Source organism: Oncorhynchus mykiss, chromosome 11, assembly GCF_013265735.2.
Source record: "Oncorhynchus mykiss isolate Arlee chromosome 11, USDA_OmykA_1.1, whole genome shotgun sequence".
In the NCBI taxonomy this organism is placed as follows: domain Eukaryota; kingdom Metazoa; phylum Chordata; class Actinopteri; order Salmoniformes; family Salmonidae; genus Oncorhynchus; species Oncorhynchus mykiss.
The window spans coordinates 4,515,188-4,535,128 of record NC_048575.1 but is presented as its reverse complement, the minus strand read 5'-3'; the positions used below and the strand labels follow the sequence as shown (position 1 = coordinate 4,535,128).

Sequence of the window (19,941 nt, the reverse complement as noted above, 5' to 3'; positions counted from 1 at the left end):
CCTTTATAGTGCACTACTTTTAACCAGGGTCTATAGCCAAATGGCACCCTATTCCCTTTATAGTGCACTACTTTTAACCAGGGTCTATAGCCAAATGACACACTATTCCCTTTATAGTGCACTACTTTTAACCAGGGCCTATAGCCAAATGGCACCCTATTCCCTTTATAGTGCACTACTTTTAACCAGATCGGGTCAAAAGTAGTGCACTATAAAGGGACTAGGGTTCTATAGGCCCTGGTCTAAAGGAGTGCACTATAAAGGGACTAGTGTGCCATTTGGGATGCACAACCTACTGGACTCTAGGAACAGACTCATAAGGGTTTGTAGAGGTAGAGATTGTTAGCTGGATGAAAATGAATGGTGGCAGAAAGCGATACGCTATCCCACCTTTAATGTTGATGCCTTTCCCTAACTTCGAAAAACGAGTCGCTTTTACGTAACCTTCCTTCCTAACCCTTACCATGACCTTATGGTAAGAAATTATGCAGTGTCTAAATTAAATTAAATCTTATCCGTGAAATGGTGGTAGACTAACAGTGAAATGCTTTGTAAACAACAGGTGTAGACTAACAGTGAAATGCTTTGTAAACAACAGGTGTAGACTAACAGTGAAATGCTTTGTAAACAACAGGTGTAGACTAACAGCGAAATGCTTTGTAAACAACAGGTGTAGACTAACAGCGAAATGCTTTGTAAACAACAGGTTGTAGACTAAGAGCGAAATGCTTTGATTACGAACCTTCCCCAACAATACAGAGAGAAGTAAAAAGAGAAAACTAATAGAAAGATATTAACAAGAGGAATAAAAAACAATGACTAGCGATAACTTGGCTATGTAGACGGGGTACCAGTACCGAGTACCAGTACCGAGTCAATGAGCAGCGTACAAGGTAATTAAGGTAACTATGTACAATATAGGTAGGCATAAAGTGACTAGGCAACAGGATAAATAATAAACAGGTAACAGCAGTGTATGTGATGAGTCAAAGGAGTCAGTGCAAAAAAGAGTCAATGCAGATCGTCTGGGTAGCTATTGTTGAACTATTTGACTAACTATTCATGTCTTGGGGATAGAAGCTGTTCAGGGTTCTGGCCCATGCCAAATCTTTTAAGACTCCTGGAAGGAAGAGGAGTTATCATGTCTTCTTTATGACAGTGTTGGTGTGTGTGAGATCCATGATAAATCGTTAGTGACGTGGACACCAAGGAATTTGAAAGACTCGACCCGCTCTACTGCATCCCAGTCGATGTGTATGGATGCGTGCTCGGCCCTCAGTTTCCTGTAGTCCACAATCAGCTCTTTTGTCTTGCCGATGTTGAGGGAGAGGATGTTGTCCTGGCACCACACTGCTAAGTCACTCATCTCCCTATAGGCTGTCTCATCGTCATCGGTGATGAGTCCAACCATGTTTTGTCGTCAGCAAACTTAATGATGGTGTTGGAGTCATGTGCGGCCAAGCAGTTGTAGGTGAACAGGGAGTACAGGAGGGGACTAAACACACACCCCTGAGGGGCGCCAATGTTGAGGGTCAGCGTGGGGGACGTATTGTTGCCAACCCTCACTACCTCCAGCGGCCGGTTAGGAAGTCCAGGATCCAGTTGCAGAGGGAGGTGTTCAGTCCCAGGGTCCTGAGTTTAGTGATGAGCTTGGAAGGCACTATGGCGTTGAACGTTGAGCTATAGTCAATAAACAGCATTCACACGTAGGTGTTCCTCTTGCCCAGGTGGGAGAGAAGTCAGTGTGGAGTGTACAGTAATAGAGATAGCTTCATCTGTGGATCTGTTGGAGCTGTATGAATAGGAGTGGGTCCAGGGTGTCTGGGATAATGGTGTTGATGTGAGCCATGACCAGCATTTCAAAGCATTTCATGGAAACAGATGTGAGTGCAACGGGGCGATAGTCATTTAGATTATGTTATGTTATGTTGGCGTTCTTTGACACAGGGACTATTATGGTCTGCTTGAAACATGTAGATATTACAGACTGGGTCAGGGAGAGGCCAGATGGTCAGGGCATGCTCTGAGTATGATATTACAGACTGGGTCAGGGAAAGGCCAGATGGCCAGAGCATGCTCTGAGTATGATATTACAGACTGGGTCAGGGAGAGGCCAGCTGGTCAGTGCATTCTCTGAGTATGCGTCCTGATAAACCGTCTAGCCCTGAGGCCTTGTGAATGTTAACCTGTTTAAAGGTCTTACTCAGATTGGCTACGGAGTGTGAGATCACACAGTCATCCGATACAGCTGGTGCTCTCATGCATGGTTCAGTGCTGCTTGCCGGGGCAGTTCGCAGCTGGATTTCCCTTTGTAATTTGTGATAGTTTGCTAGCCCTGCCACATCCGACGAGTGTCAGAGCCTGTGTAGCAGTTTTTGATCTTAGTCCTGTATTGATGTTTTGACAGTTTGATGGCTCGTCGGAGGTCGTAGCGGGATTTCTTATAAGAGTCTGGAGTAGTGTCCTGCTCCTTGAAAGAGACAGCTCTAGCCCTTTAGCTCAGTGTGGATGTCGCCTGTAATCCATGGCTTCTGGTTGTGATATGTACGTACAGTAAAGCCAGTAACTGATGTGGTAAACTCCACAATGTTATCGGATGAATTCCGGAACATATTGTAGTCTGTGCGATCGAAACGATCCTGTAGTTGAAAATCCACTTCATCGGACCACTTGTACTTCCTGTTTGAGTTTTTGCTTGTAAGCAGGAATCAGGAGGATAGATTTATGGTTAGATTGGCCAAATGGAGGGCGAGGGAGAGCTTTGTATGAATTTCTGTGTGTGGAGTAAAGGTGATCAAGAGTTTATTCCCCTCTGGTTGCACAGGTGACATGCTGGTAAAGTTGCTGATGCTCCAGTTTCCCTACATTAAAATCAGTCACTAGGAGCACATTTTCTTGTTTGCTTATGGCCTGATACAGCTCGTTGAGTGTTTTCTTAGAGCCAGCATCTTGAGGCAATCTAACTCAAGCTAGCAAAACCTTGAGACTTCCTTAACATTAGAGATCGCTCACCAGTTGTTGTTACCAATCCCCGAGCTGACAAGGTAAAAATCTGTCGTTTTGCCCCAGAATAAAGCAGTTAACCCACTGTTCCTAGGCCGTCATTGAAAATAAGAATTTGTTCTTAACTGACTTGCCTAGTTAAATAAATAAAGGTTAAATAATAGTTTAAATAAAAACAGAGACACATTAAGTTAACCCTTAACTTTAACCTTAACCTGCCGTTAGGTCTTGACGATGAATAGAACAACTAGCTAGATGTATATTCTCCATGTCCTTGTTCAGCAACGACTCTGAGAAACACAGGATATTACAGTTCTTCAGATCCCGTTGATGGGATAGTCTCAAACTTTGTGATTGTACGTTTGCCAATAGAATGGAGAGTCGGTTTATTTAGTCGCAGGCTAGTCACGTCAGGGAGCTCGATTGCCTCTCTTGCACCGTCTCTTCCTCTTTTGAGTCGTGGGGATTAGGGCATCCACTGCTGCCGACTCGTTGAAATCTTCATCCAAATCTGATGTCCAGAAGCTGTTTTTTTTGTCATAGGAAATTATGTTCAAAAAAGTTAATACAGTCGATTGATGCACCCAGTTTATATTTATATAAATAAAATCTGAACGGTAAATCTGAGAAAAGTACTGTTTTTCCCGAGTTCCAAGTTGTTTTGAAATCGGCATAACAGAAAGTAAATTTGTGAATCTTAGTTTCATTCCGTAAAAGCCTCAGTGATTCAACACGTTCGCCACGGAGAAATATTCTGTTTTTTGTTTGTTATGTGCATGAAGAAATATGGAAAGTATATGGTTCACCACGAAACAAACGTGAAGAGCAGCGAGGCTTGAAGGCCAAGACAGTTTTCTTATGATGATGAACTGGATGAAATCCATGGTGAATGTATCATTAGCCTACTTTATAATTGTGGTATAAATTGGAAAAAATGTACTGTGTGATATTTGGTTTATTTAAAAAGCATTTACTCTTTACTGTGTTGATAATGGTAACATACATGTCATTTAATAATTGTACTGATTTCATAGCCTAACGATAAAGTCGTCATTTATTTATCCTGTTGATACGATACGGGAGTAACGTAGTCTACAATAACTAGTGACGTTATTATTTATTTATTGAAAAATATACACATTTGGTGATACAGGGTTTATTTTATGTTAAGACAGGTTACATCATGATAGGTCTATGCCATGATATATTGTGATATTATATTGTGATGTCATTATGGGGTATTGTGATGCCATTATGTGGTATTGCGATGTCATTATGGGGTATTGTGATGTCATTATGGAGTATTCTGAGTAGATTTATGAGGAAAAACAAACTATTTAATCCATTTTAAAATAAGGCTGTAACGTAACAAAATGTGGAAAAAGTCAAGTGGTCTGAACACTTTCTGAAAACACTGTATGCGGAGTTCGTTGTAGAAGTTGGTCACAGCAGTGTCCATAAAACGGAGATTAAAACCGCGCTGTGATGCACAGAGTAGTATTGGGGTCTGAATACTTTCCGAATGCATTGTACTTCCCTGAGGTGCAATACATATGAAGGCCAGTAGACGGGGACCTAGTTCCACTAATGACCATGGGATCACTGGGGTGACCCTCTGAGACATTAGGAATTGCTTTCACCTGTGGTATAACACGAGAGCCAGACATGGCAATTCTGTGTGATTGGGTTTTTTGTTCTGTTGAAAAAACAGATGTGGGCAGTGGTCCCAAATATGTACAGTGCCTTGCGAAAGTATTCGGCCCCCTTGAACTTTGCATACCCCAAGCGACTTACAGCTGTAATCGCAGCAAAAGGTGGCGCTACAAAGTATTAACTTAAGGGGGCTGAATAATTTTGCAAGCCCAATTTTTCAGTTTTTGATTTGTTAAAAAAGTTTGAAATATCCAATAAATGTCGTTCCACTTCATGATTGTGTCCCACTTGTTGTTGATTCTTCACAAAAAAATACAGTTTTATATCTTTATGTTTGAAGCCTGAAATGTGGCAAAAGGTCGCAAAGTTCAAGGGGGCCGAATACTTTCGCAAGGCACTGTATATGGTTTGTTTCATTGATGTCTGTGCCCCCAAAACACTGGTACAGTAATTCTCAAGACCTGGGGGAACCACAATCTGGTGTTGAATGCCTTCTTCATTATGGATTGAAGTGCTTTTCACAACAAAAGACAACGAATTTCAACGTGTGTTTTAAAAAATATGTTTGGGCCTTTATGGCGGTAGGTAGACTTGGAGCGTTGGGCCAGAATCCGCAAGGTCTCTGGTTCAGATCCACAAGTCCTCTAGCCGAATAGGTGAAAAATCTGTCTGTGCCATGGCACTTAACCCTAATAGCTCTAATTATTATCACTCATATAAGTGTCTCAAAAGTTTGTTTTGACATTGTATTTGACGTTATATTTCCGAATCAATAAATCTAAAACACTTATTACAAAATGTCAAGGTAAAAAACACAGCAGAGTTGGTCAAATGTCCGTAAGGTGGCAGCTCTTCTCTATTCTCTGCAGCACCAACCTTAACCCTCGTTCCTAACCCTAACCTTAATGAATTTCAACACCTATTCCTACACATCGGTTTCCGTAACAACATGTATTTCCCAAGCATTTCTACCACATCATGTACCTGCAAGACGTCCCCGGAGAGATTTTTGAGGCCTTTGGGTTGCAGGATGGCCAGGTGGAGGAAGTTACATCCTGATTGGTCCTTTATGTTCACGTTGGCACCTGAAAAACACACACACACACACACACACACACACACACACACACACACACACACACACACACACACAAAAACACACACACAAAAACACACACACACACACAAAAACACACACACACACACACAAAAACACAGACACACACACACACACAAAAACACAGACACACACACACACAAAACACAGACACACACACACACAAAAACACAGACACACACACACACAAAAACAAAGACACACACACAAAAACACAGACACACACACACACAAAAACAAAGACACACACACAAAAACACAGACACTCACACACACAAAAACACACTTAAAAACCTGAGTTTGATCCACGGACTTGTTGAATTTTAATACAATGATTGTACCATGCAATCCCACCTGCAACGACTATTAAACACTGTGAATCTGTAACAGCTGACCTTTGGACAGCAGAAGAGCCACAGTTCTCCAGGCTCCACAGTTAGTAGCCAGCAGCAAGGGGGAAAGACCCTTACTGTCAATGTAGTCAATGTCTGCACCCTGTCAACACAGAATTCAATACAGGTCCCAAATGGCAACCTATTCCCTATATAGTGCACTACTTTTGACCAGTGTCCCTGGCCAAACAGGTCTCATAGGCCCTGGTCAAAAGTAGTGCACTACACAGGAAAGAGGGTGCCATACAGTTGCAGAAGCTCAAACCGGCACCTTATAGGGGATAGTTTATGGGCCATATTCTTGTAGTGTGTTTACCTTGGAAATTAGGTGTCCGCCAACTCGTGTGTGTGTGTGTGTGTGTGTGTGTGTGTGTGTGTGTGTGTGTGTGTGTGTGTGTGTGTGTGTGTGTGTGTGTGTGTGTGTGTGTGTGTGTGTGTGTGTGTGTGTGTGTGTGTTTGAGTGCCTGTGTACTGTATTTACCTTTGAAATGAGGTACTCCGCCAATTCTGTGTGATCAAATATAGTTGCCCTGGAAAAATAACATGCATTATATCACAGCTATAAACAGGCTCTTGTTTGCTTACTCTGCCCTTTGCCCAATATACAATATATATACAGCGCCTTCAGAAAATATTCAGACCCCTTGAGTTCTTCCACATTTTGTTACATTACATTTAAAATGGATAAATATATATATTTTTTTTAAACTCTGATATCTACACATACAGTTGAGGTCAGAAGTTTACATAAATCTTAGCCAAATACATTTCAACTCAGTTTTTCACAATTCCTGACATTTAATCCTAGTACAACATTTCCTGTCTTAGGTCAGTTAAGATCACCACTTTATTTTAAGAATGTGAAATGTCAGAAAAATAGTAGAGAGAATTATTTATTTCAGCTTTTATTTCTTTCATCACATTCCCAGTGGGTCAGAAGTTTACATACACTCAATTAGTATTTGGTAGCATTGCCTTTAACATGTTTAACTTGGGTCAAACCTTTCGGGTTGCATTCCACAAGCTTCCCACAATAAGTTGGGTGAATTTTGGCCCATTCCTCATCAGACCAGAGGACATTTCTCCAAAAAGTACGATCTTTGTCCCCATGTGCAGTTACAAACCGTAGTCTGGCTTTTTTTAATGGCGGTTTTGGAGCAGTGGCTTCTTGATTGCTGAGCGGCCTTTCAGGTTATGTCGATATAGGACTCGTTTTACTGAATATATAGATACTTTTCTACCTGTTTCCTCCAGCATCTTCACAAGGTCCTTTGCTGTTCTGGGATTGATTTGCACTTTTCGCACCAAAGTACGTTTATCTCTAGGAGACAGAACGCCTCTCATTCCTGAGCGGTATGACGACTGCGTGGTCCCATGGTGTTTATACTTGAGTACTTTTGTTTGTACAGATAAACGTGGTACCTTCAGGCATTTGGAAATTGCTCCCAAGGATGAACCGGACTTGTGGAGGTCTACAATATTTTTTCTGAGGTCTTGACTGATTTCTTTTGATTTCCCCATGATGTCAAGCAAAGGGGCACTGAGTTTGAAGGTAGGCCTTGTTGTACATCCACAGATACACCTCCAATTGACTCAAATTATGTCAGTTAGCCTACCAGAGGCTTCTAAAGCCATGACATCCTTTTCTGGAATATTCCAAGCTGTTTAAGGCACAGTCAACTTTGTGTATGTAAACTTCTGACCCACTGGAATTGTGATACTGTGAATTATAAGTGAAATAATCTGTCTGTAAACAATTGTTGAACATATTACTTGTGTCATACACAAAGTAGATGTCCTAACCGACTTGCCAAAACTATAGTTTGTTAACAAGAAATTTGTGGAGTGGTTGAAAAATGAGTTTTAATGACTCCAACCTAATTCAAATCAAATCAAATCAAATTTATTTATATAGCCCTTCGTACATCAGCTGATATCTCAAAGTGCTGTACATAAACCCAGCCTAAAACCCCAAACAGCAAGCAATGCAGGTGTAGAAGCACGGTGGCTAGGAAAAACTCCCTAGAAAGGCCAAAACCTAGGAAGAAACCTAGAGAGGAACCAGGCTATGTGGGGTGGCCAGTCCTCTTCTGGCTGTGCCGGGTGGAGATTATAACAAAACATGGTCAAGATGTTCAAATGTTCATAAATGACCAGCATGGTCGAATAATAATAAGGCAGAATAGTTGAAACTGGAGCAGCAGCACAGTCAGGTGGACTGGGGACAGCAAGGAGTCATCATGTCAGGTATTCCTGGGGCATGGTCCTATGGCTCAAGTCCTCCGAGAGAGAGAAAGAAAGAGAGAATTAGAGAGAGCATATGTGGGATGGCCAGTCCTCTTCTGGCTGTGCCGGGTGGAGATTATAACAGAACATGGCCAAGATGTTCAAATGTTCATAAATGACCAGCATGGTCGAATAATAATAAGGCAGAACAGTTGAAACTGGAGCAGCAGCACAGCCAGGTGGACTGGGGACAGCAAGGAGTCATCATGTCAGGTAGTCCTGGGGCATGGTCCTAGGGCTCAGGTCCTCCGAGAGAGAGAAAGAGAGAGGGAGAGAATTAGAGAACGCACACTTAGATTCACACAGGACACCGAATAGGACAGGAGAAGTACTCCAGATATAACAAACTGACCCTAGCCCCCCGACACATAAACTACTGCAGCATAAATACTGGAGGCTGAGACAGGAGGGGTCAGGAGACACTGTGGCCCCATCCGAGGACACCCCCGGACAGGGCCAAACAGGAAGGATATAACCCCACCCACTTTGCCAAAGCACAGCCCCCACACCACTAGAGGGATATCTTCAACCACCAACTTACCATCCTGAGACAATTGTTGTTGGAACACTATAATGTTGGAACACTGTAATGTTGGAACACTATAATGTTGGAACACTGTGTTGTTGGTACACTGTAATGTTGGAACACTATAATGTTGGAACACTGTAATGTTGGAACACTGTAATGTTGGAACACAGCCCCCACACCACTAGAGGGATATCTTCAACCACCAACCTACCATCTTTAAGTGTATGTTTACTTCCGACTTGAACTGTAATACCCCATAATAACAAAGTGAAAATATTTTTTTTAGAAATGTTTGCAAATGTATTAAAAATAAAAAACAGAAATACCATACTTACATAAGTATTCAGCCTCGAAATTGAGCTCAGGTGCATCATGTTTCCATTTATCATCCTTGAGATGTTTGACAACATGATTGGAGTCGATCTGCGGTGAATTTAATTGATTGGACATGATTTGGAAAGGCACACACCTGTCTATATAATGTCCCACAGTTGACAGTGCACGTCAGAGCAAAAACCAAGCCATGAGGTCAAAGGAATTGCTCCGAGACATGATTGTGTCGTGTCACAGATCTGAGGAAAGGTATCAAATCATTTCAGCACCACCGAAGGTCCCCAAGAACCCAGTGGCCATCCATCATTCTTAAATGGAAGACGTTTGGAACACCCAAGACTCTTCCGAGAGCTGGCCACCCGGCAAAACTGAGCAATCGGGGGAGAAGGGCCTTGGTCAGGGAGATGACCAAGAACCCGATGGTCACTCTGACAGAGCTCTAGAGTTCCTGTTACGGTGAGTGAATGAGGACCCAAAAGCGAACTAACTTAAACAGAGCTTCTTTAATAACCAAACATAGGTAGGCTCAGATAGACCGGCAGATTCCGACAGGACAGGACAAGGTTACAGCAAACATGACGATAGTCTGGCTCAGGCATGAAACACAACAAACAAGAATCCGACAAGGACAGGAACAAAAACAGAGAGAGATATAGGGGACTAATCAGAGGGAAAAGGGGAACAGGTGGGAGAAGGGGTGGCGAGGTAGTCAAGAGGAGACAAGGAACAGCTGGGGGAAAGCGGGGGAGAAAAGGTAACCTAATACGACCAGCAGAGGGAGACAGGGTGAAAGGAAAGGACAGAAAGACACAACATGACAATACATGACAGTACCCCCCCACTCACCGAGCGCCTCCTGGCGCACTCGAGGAGGAAACCTGGCGGCAACGGAGGAAATCCTCGATCAGCGCACGGTCCAGCACGTCCCGAGAGGGAACCCAACTCCTCTCGGAGTTGGGAAATACGGAACGGACCAATGACGGAACGGACCAATGAACCGCGGGGTCAACTTGCGAGAAGCCGTCTTAAGGGGAAGGTTCTGAGTGGAGAGCCAAACTCTCTGACCGCGACAATATCTAGGACTCTTAGTTCTACGCTTATTAGCAGCCCTCACAGTCTGCGTCCTATAACGGCAAAGTGCAGACCTGACCCTCTTCCAGGTGCGCTCGCAACGTTGGACAAAAGCCTGAGCGGAGGGGACGCTGGACTCGGCGAACTGAGATGAGAACAGCGGAGGCTGGTACCCGAGGCTACTCTGAAAAGGAGATAGCCCGGTCGCAGACGAAGGAAGCGAGTTGTGGGCGTATTCTGCCCAGGGGAGCTGTTCTGACCAAGACGCAGGGTTGCGAAAAGAAAGACTGCGTAAGATGCGACCAATAGTCTGATTGGCCCGTTCTGCTTGACCGTTAGACTGGGGGTGAAAGCCGGAAGAGAGACTGACGGAAGCCCCAATCAAACGGCAAAACTCCCTCCAAAATTGAGACGTGAATTGCGGACCTCTGTCCGAAACGACGTCTGACGGAAGGCCATGAATTCTGAAAACATTCTTGATGATGATTTGTGCCGTCTCTTTAGCAGAAGGAAGCTTAGCAAGGGGAATGAAATGAGCCGCCTTAGAGAACCTATCGACAACCGTAAGAATAACAGTCTTCCCCGCTGACGAAGGCAGTCCGGTGACAAAATCTAAGGCGATGTGAGACCACGGTCGAGAGGGAATGGGAAGCGGCCTGAGACGGCCGGCAGGAGGGGAGTTACCGGACTTAGTCTGCGCGCAGACCGAACAAGCAGCCACGAAACGACGCGTGTCATGCTCCCGGGTGGGCCACCAAAAACGCTGGCGAATGGAAGCAAGCGTACCCCGAACGCCAGGGTGGCCGGCTAACTTGGCAGAGTGAGCCCACTGAAGAACGGCCAGACGAGTAGGAACGGGAACGAAAAGAAGGTTCCTAGGACAAGCGCGCGGCGACGGGGTGTGAGTGAGCGCTTGCTTTACCTGCCTCTCAATTCCCCAGACAGTCAACCCGACAACACGCCCCTCAGGGAGAATCCCCTCGGGGTCAGTGGAGGCTACTGAAGAACTGAAGAGACGAGATAAAGCATCAGGCTTGGTGTTCTTAGAGCCCGGACGATAAGAAATCACGAACTCGAAACGAGCGAAAAACAGCGCCCAACGCGCCTGACGCGCATTAAGTCGTTTGGCAGAACGGATGTACTCAAGGTTCCTATGGTCAGTCCAAACGACAAAAGGAACGGTCGCCCCCTCCAACCACTGTCGCCATTCGCCTAGGGCTAACCGGATGGCGAGCAGTTCGCGGTTTCCCACATCATAGTTACGTTCCGACGGCGACAGGCGATGAGAAAAATACGCGCATGGGTGGACCTTGTCGTCAGAGAGGGAGCGCTGAGAAAGAATGGCTCCCACGCCCACCTCTGACGCGTCAACCTCGACAACGAACTGTCTAGAGACGTCAGGTGTAACAAGGATAGGAGCGGATGTAAAACGATTCTTGAGGAGATCAAAAGCTCCCTGGGCGGAAACGGACCACTTAAAGCACGTCTTGACAGAAGTAAGGGCTGTGAGAGGAGCTGCCACCTGACCGAAATTACGGATGAAACGACGATAGAAGTTCGCGAAGCCGAGAAAGCGCTGCAGCTCGACGCGTGACTTAGGGGCGGGCCAATCAATGACAGCTTGGACCTTAGCGGGATCCATCTTAATGCCTTCAGCGGAAATAACAGAATCGAGAAATGTGACGGAGGAGGCATGAAAAGTGCACTTCTCAGCCTTCACAAAAAGACAATTCTCTAAAAGGCGCTGGAGGACACGTCGAACGTGCTGAAGATGAATCTGGAGTGACGGTGAAAAAATCAGGATATCGTCAAGGTAAACGAAAACAAAGATGTTCAGCATGTCTCTCAGGACATCATTGACTAATGCCTGAAAGACAGCTGGAGCGTTAGCGAGGCCGAAAGGAAGAACCCGGTATTCAAAGTGCCCTAACGGAGTGTTAAACGCCGTCTTCCACTCGTCCCCCTCCCTGATGCGCACGAGATGGTAAGCGTTACGAAGGTCCAACTTAGTGAAAAACCTGGCTCCCTGCAGGATCTCGAAGGCTGAAGACATAAGAGGAAGCGGATAACGATTCTTAACTGTTATGTCATTCAGCCCTCGATAATCTATGCAGGGGCGCAGAGACCCGTCCTTCTTCTTGACAAAAAAAAACCCCGCTCCGGCGGGAGAGGAGGAGGGGACTATGGTACCGGCGTCAAGAGCTACAGACAAATAATCCTCGAGAGCCTTACGTTCGGGAGCCGACAGAGAGTATAGTCTACCCCGGGGGGGAGTGGTTCCCGGAAGGAGATCAATACTACAATCATACGACCGGTGTGGAGGAAGAGAGGTGGCCCTGGACCGACTGAACACCGTGCGCAGATCGTGATATTCCTCCGGCACCCCTGTCAAATCACCAGGCTCCTCCTGTGAAGAAGAGACAGAGGAAACAGGAGGGATAGCAGACATTAAACATTTCACATGACAAGAGACGTTCCAGGAGAGGATAGAATTACTAGACCAATTAATGGAAGGATTATGACAAACTAGCCAGGGATGGCCCAAAACAACAGGTGTAAAAGGTGAACGAAAAATCAAAAAAGAAATGGTTTCGCTATGATTACCAGAAACAGTGAGGGTTAAAGGTAGCGTCTCACGCTGAATCCTGGGGAGAGGACTACCATCCAGGGCGAACAAGGCCGTGGACTCCCTTAACTGTCTGAGAGGAATGTCATGTTCCCGAGCCCAGGTCTCGTCCATAAAAGAGTAGTAGCGCTCACCAGTAGCCCTCCGCTTACTGATGAGCTCTGGCTTTTACTGGACATGAAGTGACAAAATGACCAGCAGAACCGCAATAGAGACAGAGGAGGTTGGTGATTCTCCGTTCCCTCTCCTTAGTCGAGATGCGGATACCTCCCAGCTGCATAGGCTCAGCTCCCGAGCCGGCAGAGGAAGATGGTAGTGATGCGGAGAGGGGGGCAACGGAGAACGCGAGCTCCTTTCCACGAGCTCGGTGACGAAGATCAACCCGTCGCTCAATGCGAATAGCGAGTTCAATCAGGGAATCCACGCTGGAAGGGACCTCCCGGGAGAGAATCTCATCCTTTACCTCTGCGCGGAGACCCTCCAGAAAACGAGCGAGCAAAGCCGGCTCGTTCCAGCCACTGGAGGCAGCAAGAGTGCGAAACTCAATAGAGTAGTCTGTTATGGATCGATTACCTTGACATAGGGAAGACAGGGCCCTGGAAGCCTCCTCCCCAAAAACAGATCGATCAAAAACCCGTATCATCTCCTCCTTAAAGTCCTGATACTGGTTAGTACACTCAGCCCTTGCCTCCCAGATTGCCGTGCCCCACTCACGAGCCCGTCCAATAAGGAGAGATATGACGTAGGCGACACGAGCAGTGCTCCTGGAGTAAGTGTTGGGCTGGAGAGAAAACACAATATCACACTGGGTGAGGAACGAGCGGCATTCAGTGGGCTCCCCAGAGTAACACGGCGGGTTATTGATTCTGGGCTCCGGAGATTCGAAAGCCCTGGAAGTGGCCGGTGGATCGAGGCGGAGATGGTGAACCTGTTCTGTGAGGTTGGAGACTTGGGTGGCCAGGGTCTCAACGGCTTGTCGAGCAGCAGACAATTCCTGCTCGTGTCTGCCTAGCATCGCTCCCTGGATCTCGACGGCTGAGTGGAGAGGATCCGAAGTCGCTGGGTCCATTCTTGGTCGGATTCTTCTGTTACGGTGAGTGAATGAGGACCCAAAAGCGAACTAACTTAAACAGAGCTTCTTTAATAACCAAACATAGGTAGGCTCAGATAGACCGGCAGATTCCGACAGGACAGGACAAGGTTACAGCAAACATGACGATAGTCTGGCTCAGGCATGAAACACAACAAACAAGAATCCGACAAGGACAGGAACAAAAACAGAGAGAGATATAGGGGACTAATCAGAGGGAAAAGGGGAACAGGTGGGAGAAGGGGTGGCGAGGTAGTCAAGAGGAGACAAGGAACAGCTGGGGGAAAGCGGGGGAGAAAAGGTAACCTAATACGACCAGCAGAGGGAGACAGGGTGAATGGAAAGGACAGAAAGACACAACATGACAATACATGACAGTTCCTCTGTGGAGATGGGAGAACCTTCTAGAAGGACAACCATCGCTGCAGAACTCCACCAATCAGGCCTTTATGGTAGAATGGCCAGACGGAAGACACTCCTCAGTAAAAGGCACATGACACAAGAACTCTCAAACCATGAGAAATAAAATTCTCTGGTCTGATGAAACCAAGATTCAACTCTTTGGCCTGAATATCAAGTTTCACGTCTGAAGGAAACCTGGCACCATCCCTACAGTCAAGCATGGTGGTGGCCATGCTGTGGGAATGTTTTTCAGTGACAGGGACTGGGAGACTTGTCAGGATTGAGGCAAAGATTAACCGAGCAAAGTAGAGAGAGATCCTTGCTTCAGAGCACTCAGGACCTCAGACTCAGACTCAGGTTCACCTTCCAAAAGTGACAACGACCCTAAGTACAAAGCCAAGACAACACAGGAGTGGCTTTGGAAACAAGTCTCTGAATGTTCTTGAGTGGGCCAGCTTGAACTCGATCGAATATCTCTGGAGAGACCTGAAAATAGCTGTGCAGCAACGGACCCCAGTCTGACAGAGGGGGAGAAGGATCTGCAGAGAATAATGGGATAATCTCTCCAAATACAGGTGTGCCAATCTTGTAGCGTCATACCCAAGGAAACATAAACATTACCTTTATTTAACTAGGCAAGTCAGTTAAGAACAAATTATTATTTTCAATGACGGCCTAGGAACAGTGGGTTAACTGTCTGTTCCTTGTCAGCTCGAGGATTTGAACTTGCAACCTTCCGGTTACTAGTTCAATGCTCTAACCACTAGGCTACCCTGCCACCTCTTCACTCTAACCACTAGGCTACCATACCACCTCTACACTCTAACCACTAGGATACCCTGCCACCTCTACACTCTAACCACTAGGCTACCCTGCCACCTCTACACTCTAACCACTAGGCTACCCTGCCAGCTCTACACTCTAACCACTAGGATACCCTGCTGTCCCTACACTCTAACCACTAGGATACCCTGCAGTCCCTACACTCTAACCACTAGGCAACCCTGCCACCTCTACACTCTAACCACTAGGCTACCTGCCGCCTCTACACTCTAACCACTAGGATACCCTGCTGTCCCTACACTCTAACCACTAGGCTACCTGCCGCCTCTACACTCTAACCACTAGGCTACCTGCCGCCTCTACACTCTAACCACTAGGTTACCCTGCCGCCTCTACACTCTAACCACTAGGCTACCCTGCCGCCCATCTCTTTTATTTATACATTTGCAGAAATGTCAAAAACCTGTTTTTGCTTTGTCATTATGGGGTATTGTGATGTCATTATGGGGTATTGTGATGTCATTATGGGGTATTGTGATGTCATTATGGGGTATTGTGATGTCATTATGGGGTATTGTGTGTAGATTGATGAGGAAAACAAATGATTGAATCCATTCTAGAATAAGGCTGTAACATAACAACATGTGGAAGAAGTCAAGGGGTCTGAATACTTTCCAGAGGCACTCAATTAAAATTTAAACCCAACATGCAACAATTTCAAAGATTTTGAAATAAATTCATTAGACCCCAATCTATGGATATCATTTGACTGGGCAGGCGTGCAGCCACGGTTGGCCCTGGAAGGGCATAGGCCCACCCACTTGGCAGCCAGTCCCCCCCCAGATGATCCCACAGGTCAAGAAGCTAGATGTAGATGTCCAGGGATGACACGTGGGCTGTGGTTTCGAAACCGGTTGGACATACCTTCTCCACTACCGCCAATGTGTATAGGGGTGTGCTCCACAATCAGCTCCTTCGTTTTTTTGACTTTGAGGGAGAGGTTATTTTCCTCCATCAGGGCCCTCACCTCCTCCCTGTAGGCTGTCTGGTCAATGTTGGTAATCAGGCCTAATAAGGTTGTGTCCTCAGCAAACTTGATGACTGAGTTGGAGGTGTGTGTGGCCACACAGTCATGGGTGAACAGGGAGTACAGGAGGGGGCTGAGCACGCACCCTTGAAGGGCCCCTGTGTTGAGGATCAGTGAAGTGGAGGGGGTTGTTTCCTACCTTCACCACCTGGGGACGGCCCATCAGGAAGTCCAGGACTGGGTTCCACAGGGCGGAGTTCAGACCCAGAGCCACAAGCTTAATGATGAGCTTGGAGGGTACTATGGTGTTGAAGGTTGTGCTTTAGTCAATGAACTGCATTCTTACATAGGTATTCCTCTTGTCCAGGTGGGATGGGGCAGTGCAATGTTACCGTTTGCTTTCTTGGGTACAGGAACAATGGTGGACATCTTGAAGCAAGCGGGGACAGCAGACTGGGATAGAAAGATATCAAATATATCCGTAAACACTCCAGCCAGCTGGTCTGCGCATGCTCTGAGGACGTGGCTAAAGATGCCGTCTGGGCCGGCAGCCTTGCGATGGTTATCACTTAAATGTCTTACATCGGCCACAGAGAAAGAGAACCCATGGTCCTCGGGAGCGGGCCATGTCAATGGCACTGTGTTATCTTCAAAGCAGGCGAGCCAGATATCGATATCCGCGACGAGGCTGGTTTTCCCTTTGTAATCTGTGATTGTCTGTAGACCCTGCCACATGCGTCTCGTGTCTGAACCGTTGAATTGCAACTCCACTTTGTCTCTGTACTGATGTTTTGCTTGTTTGAGTGTCTTACGGAGGGAATAACGACACTGTTTGTATTCAACCGTATTCCCAGTCACCTTGCCGCGGTTAAATGCGGTGGTTTTGCGCTTTTCAGTTTTGTGCGAATGCTGCCATCTATCCACGTTTTCTGGTTTGGGGTAGGTTTTTACTAGCGACAGTGGGAACAACATCCCCTATGATGAACTCAGTCTCCGTTATTATCCGAGGCTACGCGGAACATCACAGTCCGCGTGATGAAAACAATCCAGGGTCGTCCAGAAGATGGACAGTAAGCGAGGGCAAGGCTTTAAAGGTCAAAGTTCAGAAGCCCAGGGGTCAGAGTATCCAATGATTCGGTACATCCTATATAGTCTAAAGTGGCTTCCTCCAAACATCTCTTTTCCTTGAAGTGGCTTCCTCCACTCATCTCCTTTCCTTGAAGTGGCTTCCTCCACTCACCTCCTTTCCTTGAAGTGGCTTCCTCCGCTCACCTCCTTTCCTTGAAGTGGCTTCCTCCACTCATCTCCTTTCCTTGAAGTGGCTTCCTCCACTCATCTCCTTTCCTTGAAGTGGCTTCCTCCACTCACCTCCTTTCCTTGATGTGGCTTCCTCCACTCACCTCCTTCCCTTGAAGTGGCTTCCTCCACTCATCTCCTTTCCTTGAAGTGGCTTCCTCCACTCATCTCCTTTCCTTGCTCTGTACTGATCTTTAGAATTGGACAGGTGACAGCCCAGGACACTAGCCTAGTTGAATATTGAGATGTCCATTCTAACGCATTATCTTTCTACACTACATAATGGCCAGTTTATTATTTTCATCAAATGTAGATATGAAGTTAATAGGATAATGAGGGTTTGCTTTTCCATTGACTTTCAGACTGGATTTGTTAACGGGTTCATAATTGGTAGTTTACAGTCTAAAACAGCTAAATATGTATAAAGCTGTTCCCTTTCCAGTTCCACTTACTGTGGCTTCCTGTGCCAACACACACAGCTGTTAGATACAGAGGAGATGTGAGACTGAGGCACATCTTTTATGATCAGTGATATTAAAAACCCAGCCATACTTTCTTCACATTGCCCTTTTTCTACGTATCATTTAGTTTTTTTTATGACGGTAGTTATGATGTGGGTATTAACCAGGTGTTACCGAGTCATTTTCCCTCTTTACACACACACACACACACACACACACACACACACACACACTGCAGTTGGATAGTTACCGTGGTTACTGGTCATAAAGACTAAGGACAAGAGGTACAACTAGGGGACTGCGTCCTAAATGGCACACTCAAAAGTAGTGCACTAAATTAGGGAATAGGGTGCCATTTTGGGGCACAGACATAGGTATTAGGCTAGTTGTGAGGTCACAGTCCATTACACTGTGATTCATGGTTAATTTTTAATGAGCAATGTTTGGTTCTGTTGACCATGGAATAGAATGTCTGGATGTCTGGTTATCACGGGTCATTTAATGAGTCTAATAAATATATGAACAAAATAACATTAAAATGGATGAATGAATGAAGGAATAAATGAACGAAGGAATAAATTAATGATAGAAAAGTCTCCCACCTGTGTAGAGGTGTCTGGCAGGCTCCATCAGGCAGGTTAATGATGCTGTCCAGTCTGCTGTAGGAGGACAGCATCAGTTTAACTGCCTCTGTAGCTCCCTGGGAACAGGCAAAATGTAGAGCTGTGGACCGGTCCACCTGGAGTACAGTACACACACACACACACACACACACACACACACACACACACACACACAGACACACACACACACACACACACTGGTTTTGTGTATCATGGAATTTCAGACACAGAAATGTGACAAACATTTCAGAAAACACAGACCTATTTTCCATGTTTCTACTCGTGTATGTGAAACCATGCACGCTACAGTACATCTCATAGACATAGAGTGAAGAGAGAGTCAAATAGAGATGGGCATCTCCGGTGGGATGTACAGTGTATGTCATAGAGAGACGGGGAAAATACAAGCATTTTAATGAGATATGCATGAATAGCAGGAGCAGAGCAGCAGTACAGGAAGTGGAGGTCAGTTCAGTACAGGAAGTGGAAGTCAGTACAGTAAAGGAAGTGGAGGTCAGTTCAGTACAGGAAGTGGAGGTCAGTAGAGTACAGGAAGTGGAGGTCAGTACAGTACAGGAAGTGGGGGTCAGTAGAGTACAGGAAGTGGGGGTCAGTAGAGTACAGGAAGTGGAGATCAGTACAGTACAGGAAGTGGAGGTCAGTACAGTACAGGAAGTGGAGGTCAGCACAGGACGTGGAAGTTATTATTATCAGGGGCTATTTATGTCTGTCTGGACTCTCTAGACTTCTGGTCCTGCATCTGATCTGGAGTTGAGTCCTTAATGACACCCTATTCCCTTAAAAGTGCACTTATTCACCAGGGTTAATAAGTCCCTCTTCAAAAGTAGTGCACTATACAGGGAAAAGGGTGCCATTTGGAGATCCTGTCTTGATCTATCTTGTCAGCTCAGGGATTCGATCTTGCAAACTTTCATTGCTGGTTACTAGTCCAATGCTATAACCACTAGTCTACCTGCTGGTTACTAGTCCAATGCTTTAACCACTAGGCTACATGCTGGTTACTAGTCCAATGCTCTAACCACTAGTCTACCTGCTGGTTACTAGTCCAACGCTCTAACCACTAGGCTACCTGCTGGTTACTAGTCCAACACTCTAACCACTAGACTACCTGCTGGTTACTAGTCCAACACTCTAAACACTAGGCTACCTGCTGGTTACAAGTCCAACGCTCTAACCACTAGGCTACCTGCTCGTTACTAGTCCAACGCTCTAACCACTAGACTACCTG

The 19,941-nt window shown here is 45.9% G+C and overlaps 1 protein-coding gene across 2 annotated transcripts in view; it reads right to left on the bottom strand.

Moving 5' to 3' along the window:
* The window catches only part of LOC110536527 (transient receptor potential cation channel subfamily A member 1), a 76,824-nt gene that overhangs the window by 33,463 nt on the left and 23,420 nt on the right, over positions 1-19,941 (bottom strand). For both annotated transcript variants that reach the window (XM_036934674.1, XM_036934675.1), the window contains exons 8-11: positions 18,672-18,808; positions 6,647-6,695; positions 6,169-6,268; positions 5,641-5,741 (exon numbers count right to left, since the gene is read on the bottom strand). In XM_036934674.1, coding sequence (XP_036790569.1) covers positions 5,641-5,741; positions 6,169-6,268; positions 6,647-6,695; positions 18,672-18,808 — 387 coding nt within the window. The remainder of the gene's footprint in view (positions 1-5,640; positions 5,742-6,168; positions 6,269-6,646; positions 6,696-18,671; positions 18,809-19,941) is intronic.